Source organism: Balaenoptera borealis (genome assembly GCF_965194805.1).
Source record: "Balaenoptera borealis genome assembly, chromosome: 2".
In the NCBI taxonomy this organism is placed as follows: domain Eukaryota; kingdom Metazoa; phylum Chordata; class Mammalia; order Artiodactyla; family Balaenopteridae; genus Balaenoptera; species Balaenoptera borealis.
Window position 1 is genome coordinate 183,892,179 of NC_138867.1, and position 16,546 is coordinate 183,908,724.

Here is a 16,546-nt window from a genome sequence, read left to right on the forward strand (position 1 = left end):
CCGCCCGCCCGCTGGCCAGCCCACACAGCAGTGCACTCCAGGGTTAGCAGAGACTCTTTAATGGGCTCTGGAAACACGGCCCAGCCCTGTACAAAAAACTCAACTTCACTCTGGGGGGGGTAACACAGGAAAACAAGGCCAGGCTTGCTGGGACAGGGGTGGCTTTTCAGTTGGTAGGGGGAGGGGGAGGAATGTTCCCAGGGCCTTCGGAGGGCAGCGGGGGTCTCAGCATCGGGGGCATGGGAGTCGGGGGGTGCACCCCGGGATTTGAGGGGTGAACTCCAGGAGGCTGGGGATGGACCCCAGGAGCTGGAGGATGGACCCCAGGAGCTGATGGGTGGACCCCAGGAGGTGGGGGGTGGACCCCAGGAGGCTGGGGGTGGATCCCGGGGGCTGGTGGGTGGACCCCGGGAGCTGGTGGATGGACCCCTGGGGCCTGGGGGTGAACTGCAGGAGCTGGTGGGTGCACCCCCGGGGCCTGGGGGTGAACTGCAGGAGCTGGTGGGTGCACCCCTGGGGCCTGGGGGTGAACCCCAGCAGATGGGGGAGGATGGACACCAGGGGCTGGAGGGTGGACCCCTGGCGCTGGAGGGTGGACCCCCGGGGCTGGGGGATGGACCCCTGGAGCAGGGGGGTGGACCCCAGATGCTGGTGGGTGGACCACTGGTGCCGGGGGGTGGACCCCAGGAGCTGGGGGGTGCACTCCAGACGCTGGGGGGTGGACCACTGGTGCTGGGGGGTGGACACCGGGAGCCGGTGGGGGCAGCTGAGGAGGGCCTGGGGGTCCTGAGGGCGCAGGCCCACTGGGCGGCATGGGGGGCAGGGGCAGGCCTCCTGGCGGGGGCGGGGGCAACGACTCGGGCAGTGGCGGCCGAGGGGGCAAACCATTCATCAGCGGGGGTGGGGGTCGCTTCACCCCAGGAGGCCCGGCGGGGAGGCTCGGTGGGGCCGGTGGCTTCTCCATCTTAAAGTGGAACTGGAGAAAAAACTGGACAGAAAGGAGAGGCTGAGTGCGGCCCCTGGGCCTTGGGCTGGGAGAAGGTTCGGGAACTGCCTGGACCTGCAGTGACTCACCTGCTTAGTTTCCCGGTTCCAGTGAGTCCAAAACTTGCCTTCAGCCTTGTCAATCTCCCTGCTCGGCACCTGCGTGGGGTGTAGCAGAGGGCAGAGACGGGCCTTCAGGACCACGAGATGGCCCGGCTGAGGAGGCCCTTCTGTGAGGGGACAGGGTCTAGCGTGGGGGTAACAGAGTCGACTGATGTCCTCGCTCCCTTGCTCAGCAAGCCTGCAACCCCGAGAAAGTCGTGAGCTACGCTATCCCGTTAACGTCCGTCTGGGGACCAGATCCGGTCACAGAATCCACGAACAGCCAGCAGCAGGGACACCTTACTGCTGGGGCCACGTCAGGAGTCTCTGCTTCTTGGCGGACACCCACCTCGGACGCCCAGCCCCCGGCCCTCATGCTACCTCGTCCTTCGCCACCCCATCAAGAGGCAAGGGCCCAGAGGGACACCCCCGGGCCTGGCAGGAGGGGCATCCTGGAGTGGGCTAGATGGAGCAGACTCCTCGGCCGGCTCCCCACCTCTCGGGGGTCCAGCGCGCGCTACCTTGAAGGCGATGGTCTCGTAGGGCTCGGCGGCCATGAGCAGGTACTGCCAGCGCCGGTCCGGAGGCTCGATCCTCTGCTCGTAGGCGGACATGAAGCGGTGGCGGGGCATGATGCCCTCGGCGATCTCGGGGTAGTCGATCTGTGGGGACACGACCGGGTGGCAGCACTGCCTCTCAGGGAGCCCCTCCCCTCAGGACTGGGTCCCCAGCCTTTGCTCACCTGGAAGAGGAGGCTCTGCTGACCCATCTCCGTGTCCCTCTGCTTGGTCACTGCAACACAGGAGGGTGTCAGGACCAGCTAAGGGGCCCTGGGGCTGGCCTAACACCACCCACAAACGGGAGAGCAGGCATGGGGGTGGTCACCTGGCTGGGGAAGCACAAGAGCCATCTGCAGCTGGATGGGCACCGCCCAGGGCTGGGAGGGCTGCACCCCGGGTGCCATCTGCCCCAGATCACACGGGTGGGGGTGGTGGTGAGAGGGAGGCCTCCCCACTGCCCGCCCCCCCCGACCTGGGGAGCACCGAGTGTGAGGGTCGAGACTGTGCCCCCACTTCTGGGAGAGGGTGCCCACTGCCAGAGCTCTGCGGCTTTGGCTGCTTTCCACACGGGTGCTCAGTGTCTCCCCGCTACACCCAGGAAGACGCCAGATGGCCGGAACTGGCCAAAAAGCCTGTGGTGGCCTCCCCAGGGGGATGGTGCCATCCCTGTCCTGGCTCACCAAGCAGGCCCACCCCAGGGCCTTTGCACGCCACGCCCCGAAACGCCAACCACACGCAGGATGTCCCCACTTTAGCAGGACACCTACCAGGTGGCCTGCCTTCCCCCCACCCGGCAACACGGTCCTCTGTATCCCCTGTACTCCAGCTAGGCAGCTTGACTGGCTTTCCGAACCAGGTAACTCAGGCGCCACTGCACGCGCAGACCCTCCCCCTCCCCCTCCTTTCTCCTCAGGTGAAGAGGAGCCAGCACCCAGTTCCGAGGTCAGAGGAAAGAGCCACACCAGGGCCCGCGGTCGCATCCCACAAGCTCACCCACCTTTGCTAGGAGCGTAAAGAATGATGACAGGCACGGACGGGACACCACGCTCCCCGCCCCTCCTCCGGCATGTGTGTGAAAGTTCACAGCGGGAAGGCGGGTCCCGGCCCCCAGAGAAGGAAGCCCTCTGACGGGAAGTAGAGACACTCCCCAGAGGCGGATGATGTGGGTGTGGGTGTGGGTGTGGGTGGGTGAGAGGCTGCCCGCCAAGGCCACAGAGCACCCTTACCTTTGTAGCCCGGGCGGCCGATCTTCACGAACTTCTTCACCTCCACCTTGACCTTCTCTGGCGCCGGCTGGGCGGGGGCCTCCTTGGCCTCCTTGGCTGCTCGCCGGGCCCTGCAGGCAGGACGGACATGGTGCTGAGGCCCCTCCACACAGGCCGCCAAGGCCACAGGCCCAGGTGCCAGGAGTGCCACCCCCCCGCCCTGCCCCAGCCAACCTTGGAGCTTCGAGGTCGGGGGGGACGGGGGCCAAGTGAGGTGACAGCTCTGGTGGGGGTGAGCGCCGGGCATGGGAAGGGGCGTGAGGTACTCACAAGTTAGTCTGATGCTTTTTCCCTTGGGTGTGCGCGAGGTAACTCCCCTAGAACGGGAGAGGGACGCACAGCTCAGGACAAAGCGAGCGGGGAGGTGCCGGTAGGCACCCGATCGCTGCTGAGTAGACGAGCGCTAGGGGAACGAGACCCCCAAAAGCCGGAGGTGAGGCGGGCCTCCAGAGGGTGTGACGCGGGCAGTCTCGCAGCTGCTGGGGTGCAGTGTGGGCTGTGGACACTGCTTGGAAGTGGTGGGGAAACCCGGGAGTGACCATGTCCCGTGATTCCATCTCCACGACGCCCCAGGGATGAGACACGCGAAACAGTGGTTCTCAACTAGGGGGCGGGGGTGGGGTGGCTTCTGACCCCCGGGGACACCATACCCAGGACGGTCCTCCCCGGAGGATGAGCAGCCCCATTGCCGCGGGGAGACCCTCCCATATCAGGCCGTTCAATTCAGTGCTGCCGTCTGGGGCTGGGAAACACCGGAAACAAAGCACGTACTCCACGCGAGAAAAGGGACAAAGGGACCTACTCGTGCCAGGGGAGGGGCCCAGCGCGAGGGAGCATCAGACTCTCGCCTGCTTCAAAGGCGCAAACTAGAGCCACACCGGCTAGACTTCACGACCCCGATCCTGACGTGGAACGTGCCAGGGTGTCCCCACGTTCCCAGATACACATCTGTGGCAACGGTGCCACCGGTACTGAAGGAAATGGACGGAAGGACTCAGGAGTCCACAGCAGCGCTGTGCGCTGTGCAGGCAGGTGGGGCGGGGCAGGGGCGGGGCAGGGCCGCACCTCATTGTTGTGCAGCGTCAGGCACAGCTTGCACTCGTAGGAGCCCAGATGGTTCTTCATGAAGTACGGGTCCTGCGGAGGAAGCACGCTTGTTACGCGGTGGGAGGGGCCCCGGGGCCCTGGCGGGCGCTGAGAGACCACCACTCTCTTCCGGGCAAACGCTCGCGGCGGGGGAGGGGGGGCAGAGGACACGCAGGAGCCCCCAGGGCAGCACCGCAGAGTCCACTGGGTGGGGCTGGGGCTGACCACGCGCCCCTGCAGCAAGCTCCGGGGAGGGGTCCTCCGGGAGCCCCGGCCCCACGTCCTCGGCAGCCTGGGGTCCAGGAGGCAGAGCCGAAACACCACCGCCGCTCATCCATCTCCACGGCGCGGACCGGGCTCTGTCGCCGACCAGGCCAGCACTCCTCGTGCCGCAGCACAGCCAGGTGCGGGCAGAGGAGAAGCAAGCGGGCCAACCCGAGGCCCTAGGGGACCCCGTCTCTGCACGTCCCATGAGTGGGGCCGGGACTCCAGGGCCAACTGGTGACCACCCAAGAGGCGCAGAGCAGACGGCAGGGGTTCAGGTCCCAACGCCACCGCCCAGAGACTGTGTCGTCATTGGCGATGACAATCCCACCCCCAACTCTGTTTCCTCATCTGGAAAACGGGGAGGGTAACAGAACTGACCTCCCAGACCAGGCCTGTGAGGGACTTTGGGGGTGCCCGGCACACGGTGAGGGCTCGACACACCTCAGGGCATTTCAAAGTCTAAGAGGACCCAGACACCAAGGGGCACATCGAGGGCAACTCTGCCTCCAGGGGCCACTGGGCGATGTCTGGGGACGTCAGTGGTTGTCACGAGTCGGGGGGCTCCCGGCATCAAGTGTGCAGGTGAGGGTGCTGCTCCACACCCCACAGCGCCCGTGACGGCCCCCACCCCCCAGGGAGTGGCCCGGCCGCACGTCAAAGTCCACGCTGACAAACCCTTAGTCAGTTATTCGCGAAGATCTCGAGTCTGCTCCCTGCTCACACTGGACACCAGGATAAACCCCCGATGGTCAGCTGGTGTAAACCAGGGGGGCCCCCAGCATCTGTATCACCTCCTCTCCCTCCCGCTCAGGTGTGGATTTAAATGTGTGCAGCATCCCAGGACCTCAGAGGTCAGGTGGTCATGGAACCCAGTCTCCTGGGGTCAGTGGAATCCCTAACCCTGGGGTCTCACCGGAGGTGATTCCGCCCCCCAAGGGACACTGAGCGACATACGGGGACATCTGTGGCCGCTGTGACTGGAGAGCTCCTGGCATCTGGCGCGGGGGCAGGGCAGGGATGCTGCTGCACACCCCACAGCACCCAGGGGGGCCCACATACGTGTCCCCAGGGCCGAGGCGGAGGCCTGTCTCCCTACAGCTCTGTACGGATAAGCTGCTGTCCTTCGCTGCCTGTGGTGCCATCAGGGCCCCCACCACTGGCGACTCCCGACACCTCTGGTTAAGTATAGCTTCCTGTGGTAACAGACCCTTCAAATGTGGGGCTACGAACAGCAGCCGGCCTCTGGTGGACACTGAGAGCTGCCACTCCAGGTGAAGCTCCCTGGTGCATGGTGGGCACAGGCGGTGGGAGGGCGCGTGTACCTTGTTGATGTCGATCGTCTCCAGGGCCAGCTGCCGGAGGCGTTCCCTGCGGTCCCGGTTGCTCTCAGAGGAGGAGGCCACGCCCCCGCTCCCGGTCTTGCCTCCAGGGCGATGCTGGAAGTCCATGGTGAGGACCCTGAGGCTCTACCAGACCAGAGGGGAAACCTGTGGAGGCCAAGGGGCAGCTGTGAGGCTGTGCAGAAGGCCTCACCCTCCTGGTTCAGCCTCACCCCCCGCCCCGCTCTCGCCGCCCTCAGCCCCACGCCCAGGCTTCACCAAGTCTCTTCCAGTGGCCGAGGGTCCACGATGGGCCAGGCACATGGAAACGAGGAAGAAGGAGAAACAGGGCATCTCCAGCTGACCTTGGGGGTGGACTAAGGAAGTCCCCCCAGCCTGAGGAGTGCAAAGGCCCAAGGACCCGAAATGGCAAAGGGCAAAATGAGACCAAGCTCTCACTAATTAGTCTCACCTCCTCCAGGAAGCCTCCCCAGACCGCCCAAGCCCATGCTGTTCACTCCCTCCTCTGAATTCCCTGATTGTCTTACACTTACTTTTTGCACCCTAAATTCTGCTTCTCTGGTTCAACTGTACATTTGCTGGAAACAAGGAACACATCTACCAACCTATCCCCCCCCCCACCACCACTGCCTAACGCACAAGATGTTCACGGCTCGTTCGTGGCTGAGGAAGGCTTTCCCGAGCCCTTGATGTCTCTTCCAGCCCAGCCACTGTTTCCCACCCTCCTTCAGGCTCAGCTCAGACCCAACCTCCAGATACCTCTCTCTCATCTTACACTCCCTTTCGCACTGGTCAATGTTGGCCCCAGGTGTCTGGTATCTTGTCTCTGTTGGGGTAAATTCACAGGGATGGGGCCCAGGAGTGAATATGACCCCCGCCAAAGATGTCCCTATCTCAATCCCAGGGGTTCCTGGACGTGTCACCTCACGGGGCAGAGAAGACTTTGCAGGTGGGGTTAAGGCCCCTGAGATGGGGAGGACCCTGGATTCCCCAAGGGGCCTAGTGTCATCCCAGGGTCCTTATAAGAGGGAGGTGGGAGGGTCAAAGGCAGAGAGAGACGGGAGATGCTGCGCTGCTGGCTGTGAGGATGGAGGAGGGGCCACGAGCCAGGGATGCGGCGCCTCTAGAAGCTGGAAAAGGCGGGAACCGCTGCTCCCCTGGAGCCTCCGGAAGGAATAAAGCTCAGTGAGACTCACGTTGAACTTCTGACCTCCAGAGCTGCATCATGAACTTAGGTCGTTTAAGCCACTAGGTCTGTGGTGGTTTGCTGCACCGACCACAGGAAACTAACAGTCCAGGCACCAGCCAGCTGTGCCATCGACCCGCAGTGTGACTTGATGAGTTTACAAAAACCTCACATATGGTGACCAGCGCGGTGACCTAGTTGGCTGCAGGATCCCAGGGCTAGACTTTTTATTTCACGCCAAGTCCACCCAGAGCCGCCAACTGGTAAAGGCAAAACACTAACAGAGCCAAGAGTTCCAATCGGTTTGGGGGGAGCCCAGTTTCTTCTTAAGCAGCCAGAACAAGCTCTTGTTCTAACCAGGAGTACGTGCCACAGGTGTCGCGAAAGCACCTGTGGAGAGGATCTGACTGGCTCAGGAAACCCAAATGCAAACAAATAATCACTCACCACGTTACAGTGAACGCCAGTACCTATCAGAGACTGAGATGAGGCCAGGGTGAAAAGGAGGCAGGTCCATCAAAACCCACCGGCTGGGGCTTCCCTCGTGGCGCAGTGGTTAAGAATCCGCCTGCCAATGCAGGGGACAGGGGTTCGAGCCCTGGTCCGGGAAGATCCCACATGCCGCAGAGCAACTAAGCCCGTGCGCCACAACTACTGAGCCTGCGCTCTAGAGCCTGTGAGCCACAACTACTGAACCTGCGTGCTGCAACTATTGTAGCCCGCACACCTAGAGCCCCTGCTCCGCAACAGGAGAAGCCACCGCAATGAGAAGCCCACGCACCACAACAAAGAGTAGCTCCCGCTTGCCGCAACTAGAGAAAAGCCCGCGCAGCAACGAAGACCTGATGCAGCCAAAAAAAAAAAAAAAGACAACAAAAAACCCACCCGCTGAGCAGCAGGCAACACCCCTTCCCCTGGTCTGTGTCCAGCAGGCAGGAGACCCAGCTGGTGCTCCCAGCCCAGGGGAGATCAGGAGTCTTTTCTGGGGAGAGTACCAGAGACAGTATTCTCAGACACTCACATTTGGGGGCCCCCCCCCCGCACTCCCCAAACCCCAGCACTCTGCCAGGCCCACTGAGCTCACTAGATGAGAAGCACTGCTCTCCACGCAGACTGGTAACTTAACATAAACAGATGCAAAGAAACGTGTATCTCAGAGAAAAAAAAACCTGGTGGAAACGTCAATGGATGACAGGAGACGTTACCACACCGTGAAACTAAAACAGGTGCCAAAGGTGAGCACGGTGAATTAAAACCAGACGAAACCTGGGACTTCCCTGGTGGTCCAGTGGGTAAGACTCCACGCTCCCAATGCAGGGGGCCTGGGTTCCATCCCTGGTCGGGGAACTAGATCCCACATGCTGCAACTATGAGTGCGCATGCCACAACTAAGACCCGGTGCAGCCTAAATAAACAGATAAAGTTAAAAAAAAAAGACAAACCCTTTAAAAGCAAACGTGATGAACCTGACAAAACAATGAATACAAGCGCTTGAAGGTAAGAGTCAAAGAAGGCTTTCATAAAGAAGAACAGAAAAATGAACAACAATAACAACAACAATAGCGAAATAACAAGAAGCAAAGCAAGAACCTAGAAATCCCGGACTGAAAACAGAACGAAACGTAGACACACTACTATATTTAAAATAGATAACCAGGGCTTCCCTGGTGGTGCAGTGGTTAAGAATCCGCCTGCCAATGCAGGGGACATGGGTTCGAGCCCTGGACCAGGAAGATCCCAAATGCCGCGGAGCAGCTAAGCCCGTGCACCACAACTACTGAGCCTGCGCTCTAGAGCTCGCAAGCCACAACTACTGAGCCCGTGAGCCACAACTACTGAAGCCTGTGCACCTAGAGCCTGTGCTCCGCAACAACAGAAGCCGCCACGACGAGAAGCCCGCACACCGCAACGAAGAGTAGACCCCACTCGCCACAACTAGAGAAAGCCCGTGCGCAGCAATGAAGACCCGACGCAGCCAAAAATAAATAAATAAAATAAATAACTTTATTCAAAAAAAAAAAAAAGATAATCAATAGGGACCTCCTGCATAACACAGGGAACTCTGCTCAATGCTCTGCAATGACCTATATGCGAAAAGAACCTGAAAAAGAGTGGACACACGTATGTGTATAAATCACTTTGCTGTATGCCTGAAACTAACACGATGTTGTAAATCAACTACAGACCCACATAAAATAACAACTAAAAAGAACAAACGTGAAGAATATCATCAAAGGAATGACCTATGAAATAAAAGAAAATACCCTAGGACTGAAAGGACCTAATCTTCAGACAAAACAAAGAAAAACACTCTCAAACGAAGAGACCATGAAATTTCACAGCACTAATGAAAACCTAAAGTTTCTACCAGACAGAAAGAAAATCAGAAACAAGAGGTCGGAAACCAGAAAGGGATGAGACCCTTCAGAACAGCACGGAACTCCTAAGACGGGCAATGCTTTCACAATTCCCACCGGGGGCTTTTGATCTGGAACTTTACACCCACACTTCTGACTGTGAGGGTAAATAAAGCCGTTTTCAGCTAACCGAGAGCTCAATATAAACAAATGAGCCGACTTTTTCAAAAGCTACCTGATGAGCTCTGACGGAAGAAAGGAAGGGGAGTAGGTGGTCACACTGAAAACAAGCCAGCCCAGGGGAGCCCGGACAGCAGGTTCTAGGACAGCTACTCAGCTGCAAGGTGGGGCTCCAGTCCCGACCGGAGCCGGAGGATGCCAGCTTTGAGAGGGAAGTTTCCACGGGGGAAGGAAAAGAGGCATCCATTTGTTTCAACGTGTGGGAAAATACAACCGCTAGGCGTCTGAGGTGAAAACGCTTTGAGTACAAAGGTTTAAAAACAAGCAAAGAAAATCAGGCGAATAGGAAAAGTGAAGAAGTTAACGAGCTTTGGGGGGCAGGAGCGAGAATGGTATAAGAAAAGCAGCACAGCTCAACACACTACCCGCCTAAGCAGCGGACAGTATTTTCAGCCCTAGAAAATAAGACTGACAGGGGGTCCAGTGGCTAGGACTCCGCGCTCCCAATGCAGGGGGCCCCGGTTGGATCCCTGGTCAGGGAACTAGATCCCACGGCCCGCAACTAAGACCCGGTGCAGCCAAATAAATAAATAAATACTAAAAAGAAAAAGAAAAGAAAACCGACAGCTTGGCTAAAGTAGTGTCTACAACCACGTGCAGGAAGCGTAGGGTGAAGCTGGAGCAGGTGGGCGGGAGGCAGACGTAAGACCTCAGCAATCACGGTAGGAGGTCGAGAGACCACGTCTACGCCCGACGCATCCGGAAAAACTCACGCTATTTACAAGCTCCTATCGGTCGCTCTGAGCTGCCAAAGGGCAGAAGGGAGAAGAGGACGGACACCTAGACTGACAGGCGGGGAAGTCACTTAACCTCGGGGCTTCGCTTGCGAAACGGGCCCAGCTAACGGGCTCTGGTGGCCTCGGGCGCGGTGCCGGGCGCTCCGCCTCCGGACCTTCCTTTCTACTCGGTGGGCCTGGAACTGGGGCCACCGTCACCCCTATCCAGGTGAGTCCCGGACCACAGAGCCAGCAAGCCAACGGACGAGTCCCCGGGAGCAGGGAAGGCGCCCCGGACCACGGGAGCCGCCACCCGACCCGACCCGACCTGACCCAACCCGACCCAAAGGGCCTTTGCAGCCGGAGCTCCTAGCGGGCGGGGGTGGGGGGGGTCGGGCCTGCCCAGCGCCGGGCGCGGACGGGGAGCCGGCGCCCGCCCCCAGCCCGCGCCCCTGCCGAGGCGCCCCTCGCCCACTCCCCTCCAGGGAGCCCCTCGCGGTCACCGCCCTAGCCCCGCGCGGCTCTTAACTCTCACCCGCGGCCGCACTGCCGTCGCCTGTTCAGCCGCCACCTCTGCCGCCGCGCCGACTCCGTTCTGCACATGCGCGCCGCGGGCTAAGGAAGCGCTTCCGAGGGCAGGCGGGGCGGGGTCTTCCGTGTGCGCATGCCCGGCCCGCCCAGCGGCGCGGGCTAGACGCTTCGGAGGCTGGAGGAAAGCGGGCAGCAGGGAGTGCAGGCCGGAAGCTGAAGCGCGCGTGCGCACCGGCTCTCAATGGCCTTTCGGTCGGGCAAACTCGCGCGGAGCCAGTTCTCGCGGGAAAGCGAGTTGCTTCTCGTTTCCCACTCCCGTCCGCCTGTTCCCTTGAGTACGGGGCGCTATCGGTCGTGGGGGTGCTTTATTGTTTCCACCCCAGGTCCACCTTGTTGCCTGGTTACATGACAACCGTCCATCTTGCCTACTGCCCCGTGCGCCCCACGAGGGCTCTACTCGGCCCCGGCAGCCCCTGGGACGCTTCTTCCACTCGCCGGTGTAGGACAGGCTGAGCGGCCCGGGAGCGCGCAGGCGTGGTAGCTCCGGCCGCGCTTCCGGGACGGCGCCGTGGGACTCTTTTGGCGCCGGCACCGGCGCGAGCGGGGACGGCGGCTCGGAGGGCGCGGCCCAGCGCTCCGCGTTCTGGGTCCCAGCGGCGCCATGCGCTATAACGAGAAGGAGCTGCAGGCGCTGTCCCGGCAGCCGGCCGAGATGGCAGCCGAGCTGGGCATGCGGGGCCCCAAGAAGGGCAGCGGTGAGCGGCCCGGGGCGCCGGAGCGGGCGGGCGGCCGGGCGGACAGGCGGCCGGGGGGCGGGGGTGGGCAGCCGCGGAACCCGCGCGAGCCCGCCTTGTTCCCGCAGTGGTGAAACGGCGGCTGGTGAAGCTGGTGGTCAACTTCCTCTTCTACTTCCGGACGGACGAGGCGGAGGTAGGGCGGCGGGGAGGGCTGGGGTGGGGGTTGGGGTCAGGGTCGGGGTCCGGGTCTGCAGTCGGGGGCGGGGCGGGGGGCGGGCAGGTTCCCGGCGCCCGCCCCCATGCGCCTGTCTGTCCCCTAGCCCGTCGGAGCCCTGCTGCTGGAGCACTGCAGAGTCACTCAGGAAGAGCCCAGCGGCTTCTCCATCAGTGAGTGCGGCCTGGGGCGAAGCTACTTGACCCCGTCCCGCCCCGCTCCACCCCGGCGCGGCCCCGCCAGAGTCCCCAGAGGCTGAGTCCAGTGTCCCGGGCAGCCCCACTCGCGCTGACTCCTCCGGGTGGGGGCCCAGGCCGAGCGCACTACCCCAGAGGCCGCCCTTGTCTTGTTGGGGAGCACTGCCCTCTCGGGGTGCCTCGCTGTAACTGTTTCATTTCTCCTGGGATCAGGGCCCTGTGCTGGGGGACTGGGAGGATTCAACTGGGTCGTCTTGAGAGGGTGGGGTCTGCAGGCGAAGACGGAGCTTCTAACTAGTCTCCTGGGGAGGCTGCAAGAAGAGTGCCACAGAATGGGGGGCTTAAACAGCAGAAATTTATTTCTCCCAGTTCTGGGGGGCAAGAAGTGTGACATCAAGAGTGTTGGCATGGCTGGTTCCTTCTGAAGGAGAATCTGCCTCCATGATCTCTCTCCCGGTTTCTGGGGGGTCGTTGGCGACCGTTGTCACTCCATCTCTGCCTTCCTTTTCATGGGATCTTCTTCACTGTGTGGTCGTGTCCAGGTTTCACTTTTCTTAAGAACACCAGTTCTGTTGGATTAGAGGCTCACCCCAGTGCAGCGTGACCTCAGCTTAACTGCTTGTAACTACTTAGACCTGCAGTGATTCCACATCCAGATAGATTCATAGTCCTGGGAAATGTCTCATGTTTTAAGACTCGAACATACATCTTTTGGGGGACACAGTTCAACTGACACCCAGCTGGTGGGAAGCAGTGGGCCCAGGCGGGCCGGGGCTGGAAAGGGGACAGTTGTGGACAATGGCAAGAGGAAGTTGAGGGCTGGGTTGCGGGGAGGTGGGAGCGAGCGGGGACAGATGGGGGCTACTCCCTACGCAGGCTTCCTAGAGGACCCAGAGAGGAAGTATCACTTTGAGTGCTGCAGTGAGGAGCAATGTCAGGAGTGGATGACTGCTCTGCGTCGAGCCAGGTGGGGTGCGGCCGCCTTGGGGGCCTGGGGCAGGGGCGGGGCAGGCCCTGTGGACTCACACCACCCTCCTCCCCAGTTACGAGTTCATGCGGAGGAGCCTCATCTTCTACAGGAACGAGATCCAGAAGATGACTGGCAAGGTGCGCATGGGTGCTGGGGTGGGAGGTGGGGGTCTTCTGGGCCCAGGCTCATGCCATCCCCCCCCCCCCCCCCCCCCCCGCCATCGTCCACCCACACAGGATCCCCTGGAGCAGTTCGGCATATCGGAGGAGGCCAGGTTCCAGCTGAGTGGCCTGAAGGCATGAGTCTGGGTGTGGGGCTCCTCAGCTTTCAGCTTTCCTGCTGGGGGCTGGATGAACCCTCCCTTGGTCCCGGGTTTCCTGGCCAAGCCTGGATTTGCCGTGGGAGGTGTCTTGGTTTAAAGATTTTAAAGGCCCCAGGGCCCACAGGGGCTGCCTTTTTGAAGAAACAACCCAGCAAGCCCCTTCTGGATGCACTGGGACCCACTGGACTGGTTTGGCACCTCAGTGCCACATGCTGCTGCCAGGGGACAGTTGTCCCCTCCCAGGAGCTGTGCCCGGCCCCTTGGGTGCGTCCATCCAGGCCTGGCAGGTGCCTGAGGCTGATGGAACTCTCCTGCCCCGTGCAGGCTGAATGTACAACATTAGGTGATGCTGTGAAGGGCGTGGGCCCATGCTGGGGCCGCTGTGAATTCTCCTGCTGAAGGGGCAGGCCCCGGCCGGACGCCTCTGGGCAGAGCTGGAAGGTGCGCCTTTGAGGTGGCCAGTTTGTTCTGTTCAAATAAAGGTACCTCTTTTTCACACGGGATGGCGGTGCAGTGAATGCAGAAAGGGACCTCTGTCCTCCGCAGGCTGCCGGTCCCGCAGAGTCACTGCGGGGTCCTGAGGGAAGTGAGGCCCTGCCCAGGTTCAAGGTTTAAGTGCCCAGTAGGAACAGAGGAGAGGAGGCCTAGAACCCAGAGCCAGGAAAGGTAGGGAGGCTGGGGCCCAGCCCACAGGGCCTCGGGGGCTCACAGGCCTCCCTCTGAGTGCAGGCGGGACTTCGGGAAGGGTTTTGTTGGTGTTGTGAAAAATACCCAAGCAGTTGGTTTCAGTTAGTCAAGAAGGAGGCCCACCCTGGGTGGGCCTGACCTAGTCAGGTGTCGGCCCTCGAGGAGGGGCTGGGCCTCCCTGAGGTGGGGCTCATTGTCTGCTGTGGTCACAGGGCCTGCCTTCCAGAGCAGGTGGGGCTTCTGCGAGTGACCGTCCTCCCCAATGGGGGATGGTGATCACGACCCGGGACTCTCTTTGCGCTCCAGGACCTTGCCGTGTCACGGTCAGGAAGAAACACTGCCACCAGACCAGGTTCAAGTGAAAACAGGTATTTTATTACACCGTCTAGAGATGGAAACGCAGTGCAGTGGGGTTCCCTTGGGAAGAGGGGGTGGAGCCAGCGCCCCAACTGAAACACAGGCTACCAGAACAAGAAAGCAAAGCCCGTCTGCGTTACAAACCAAGGCAGGGATGCGAGAGCCAGCGTGGATGGATGTGTAAATGAGAACAAACAGTCCTAACTGTAGACGGGCTGGCTGGCAGGATAAATAAGGGTGGGGGGGGGGGTTCTTAAATAGGTCACAATTCATAGGTGAACAGAGGACGCATCCCCTGACCGGAGGCTGTCCTAGTTGTTAGGTTTTCCTGAGCAAAGCGACGGCAGCCCTCAGACCTGGAGCGCCCGCGTCGGCAGCAGCGGTGGGGCTCCCGCGGGGCCGCCCTCCACGCACGCCAGTCGGCGCCCTACTCCTGTGGCTGGCGGCAGCGGCGGCGCTCAGGCTGGGACCGGAGGGTGGGTGTGGAGAGGCCGAGCTGGGCCCCGCTGTGGGGCAGACCCCGCGCGGGTCGTCCGTCCCCTGGTGCCTGCGTGTGCGTGCAGAGGACAGACGCGGCGCGGGCGTCCTCCCGAAGTGACGCAGTGTTTTGTACAGTGTCCTTTGTTCAGATGGGGGCTCCGCTGGCGGCGCCGCAGCTTTCTCGGGAGCCCTGTGTTCCTGACGCGGGGAGGGGAGCCTCTTGGAGAGGCCGGGGGTCGGGGGTCAGGACAGCACCATCGTGCACCGAGAGCACCGACCTGGGGGGAAGGGGGCAGGGTGGGCGGTCACAGGAGGAAGGCTCCGTCTCTAGCCTGATTGCTGCCCCGCACGGTGTAGAGGTGGCTGCAGGTAGCGCACTGGCCCGCTCTGACCCTCATGGCCTGCGTCCCGGGGGTCAGGAAGCGGAGCCGGGCCTCGGCCACCACACTGACCCTGCTCGCGGGCAGGCAGAGGGCCCGTGGCGTCCACCTCCGGAGGGTGTGTGGAGTCGGCCAGGCCGGGGAAGGCTCACATTAGGCCGCCACACAGAGGCCCCCCCCTCCCGCGCTCCTTGATGGGTGCCACCTGGGGGGCAAGCACCTGAGGATGGTGCTCCGACTGCCCACGCTCAGCCCTCGCTGGGGCACCCAACCTTGGGTCCAGGCCCGCTGTCAGCACCTTTGGCCGATGTCGGCCCTTTCGGGGGACCGAGAGCTTCTCGGGAGGCACACAGACAACATTGCTCCACCCAGGGGCCCAGGACCGGTCACAGGTGCTGTGCTCGAGGGACCAAGAGCCCTACCGGCCATCTCGGAGCCTCAGGGAGCAGCCCTCCTGCCCGGCCACCCCCAGCGCATCCCTTCCCAAGCACCACCGTGGCTGCTCAGATGGGGCGGGCGTCACCCCAGTGGGGTGGGCAGGCGGGCCCTGGGCCAGCGCCGCTGTGCACTAGAACAAATGGGAGGGTTTCCTCCCACTTTCCTTTCTTCCTTTTCTCTTTAGTTTACTGTGTATTCGTCATACAGTCTAAAAATAAATGAAGTCCGTCTATGAAATTTATAAATTTTCATCACCTCTCTATAAAATACTGTCACCCGTCAGCGTGACTCCCCTGTAGACACAGCTGGCACCCACGGCTAACCCGCCTGCGGCCCCGGCCGCCACAGGAGCCGACCCTGCAGCGGGGGGCTGCGGCGGGAGCCCGGGGCGGGCGGAGACGTACAAATGCACCTGTCACACGAGCGAGCCAGCCAGGCAGGCAGCAGAGTCGGGTACCAGACCCTCCTCACGAGCACCACTGAGAACGGGTCCCCTCCTCGAGGCTCCGCCACCGCAGCCTTGCCGCGCAGGACCGCCGTTCCGATGCCAAAGGCGCCATCCCGAGGGCTGAGCCGAGGCCGTTCACAGTGATGGCGGGGCGGGCCTCCACCGGAGACGCCGCCTTTGGTATGGGAAGAGCGGCGGGAATGAACACGCCAGGCGCTAGGGCCTGGCGTTGGCGTGGTCAACCTCGAGAGTCAGCACCAAGAGCACGTGGAGGCGCGAGCCTGGCGACGAGATAGCACCGGGCCAGCTGGCGGCGTCTCCGCGGTGGGCCGGTCCTTCGGCGATGTCTTTACATATATTCTCTCATATATATAGTATCTACATCTCTCGATAGGTTGCCTTCACGACTTCGGTGGAATAAAATAAGTCAAAATTGTTTATACTTTTTAAAAAACGATAAATACTTTATCTAAAACTATCGACAGTACAGGCTGGAGCCAGGCCCCAGCGCGCCGTCTCCGCAGCTCTGCGCGGCGCTGATTCACAGTAGAGCCTGTCCTCTGGCCTCCGTCCGTCCTCGCCGTCCTGCGGGGGGGCCCGCGCCGCCAGCCCGCCCCATCCTTGCATAGTCTCGCGGTTGAGGTAGAAATCCTAGTTACCTGCGGACACGGCGCGGGAGGAA

At 61.7% G+C, this 16,546-nt stretch overlaps 3 protein-coding genes across 8 annotated transcripts in view; 1 reads left to right on the plus strand and 2 right to left on the minus strand.

Moving 5' to 3' along the window:
* Positions 1-43: 43 nt before the first annotated feature.
* SF3A2 (splicing factor 3a subunit 2) lies at positions 44-10,783 on the minus strand. Of its 2 annotated transcripts, XM_082381799.1 has the most exons (10): positions 10,639-10,725; positions 7,238-7,358; positions 5,587-5,751; positions 3,977-4,048; positions 3,182-3,228; positions 2,873-2,982; positions 1,829-1,878; positions 1,608-1,748; positions 1,075-1,143; positions 44-988 (listed from the first exon to the last, which is right to left on the minus strand). In XM_082381799.1, the coding sequence occupies exons 3-10, from the start codon at positions 5,710-5,712 to the stop codon at positions 167-169; spliced, it is 1,437 nt and encodes a 478-aa protein (XP_082237925.1). In that variant the 5' UTR covers positions 5,713-5,751; positions 7,238-7,358; positions 10,639-10,725; the 3' UTR covers positions 44-166. The 2 variants fall into 2 exon arrangements, with proteins under 2 accessions (XP_082237925.1, XP_082237924.1); XM_082381798.1 differs by lacking the exon at positions 7,238-7,358 and having other exon boundaries at positions 10,639-10,783.
* A 142-nt stretch (positions 10,784-10,925) lies between these two features.
* Positions 10,926-13,575, plus strand: PLEKHJ1 (pleckstrin homology domain containing J1). Of its 2 annotated transcripts, none has more exons than XM_082381844.1 (6): positions 10,926-11,389; positions 11,497-11,564; positions 11,692-11,758; positions 12,659-12,749; positions 12,826-12,889; positions 13,399-13,575. In XM_082381844.1, exons 1-6 carry the CDS (start codon positions 11,296-11,298, stop codon positions 13,471-13,473), a joined length of 459 nt encoding a protein of 152 aa, XP_082237970.1. In that variant the 5' UTR covers positions 10,926-11,295; the 3' UTR covers positions 13,474-13,575. The 2 variants fall into 2 exon arrangements, with proteins under 2 accessions (XP_082237970.1, XP_082237971.1); XM_082381845.1 differs by having other exon boundaries at positions 10,956-11,389; positions 12,989-13,575.
* Positions 13,576-14,114: 539 nt separating this feature from the next.
* DOT1L (DOT1 like histone lysine methyltransferase) overlaps positions 14,115-16,546 on the minus strand; it is a 57,792-nt gene continuing 55,360 nt past the window's right edge. For all 4 annotated transcript variants that reach the window (XM_082381740.1, XM_082381739.1, XM_082381738.1 and 1 more), the window contains one exon: positions 14,115-16,523. The gene's annotated coding sequence lies outside the window, so the exon portion shown is untranslated. The remainder of the gene's footprint in view (positions 16,524-16,546) is intronic.

What these genes read in the sequence shown, in the direction of transcription:
- SF3A2 (XM_082381798.1), bottom strand. Translation starts at nt 5,712, where the DNA reads ATGGACTTCCAGCATCGCCCTGGAGGCAAGACCGGGAGCGGGGGCGTG. An exon ending in TGACGCTGCACAACAATGAG is followed by an intron (nt 3,229 to 3,976) that starts GTGCGGCCCTGC and finishes CTCCCGTTCTAG; the next exon opens with GGGAGTTACCTCGCGCACAC. An exon ending in CGGCCGCCCGGGCTACAAAG is followed by an intron (nt 1,879 to 2,872) that starts GTAAGGGTGCTC and finishes CCTGTGTTGCAG; the next exon opens with TGACCAAGCAGAGGGACACG.
- PLEKHJ1 (XM_082381844.1), top strand. Translation starts at nt 11,296, where the DNA reads ATGCGCTATAACGAGAAGGAGCTGCAGGCGCTGTCCCGGCAGCCGGCC. An exon ending in TCCGGACGGACGAGGCGGAG is followed by an intron (nt 11,565 to 11,691) that starts GTAGGGCGGCGG and finishes TCTGTCCCCTAG; the next exon opens with CCCGTCGGAGCCCTGCTGCT. An exon ending in ACTGCTCTGCGTCGAGCCAG is followed by an intron (nt 12,750 to 12,825) that starts GTGGGGTGCGGC and finishes CCTCCTCCCCAG; the next exon opens with TTACGAGTTCATGCGGAGGA.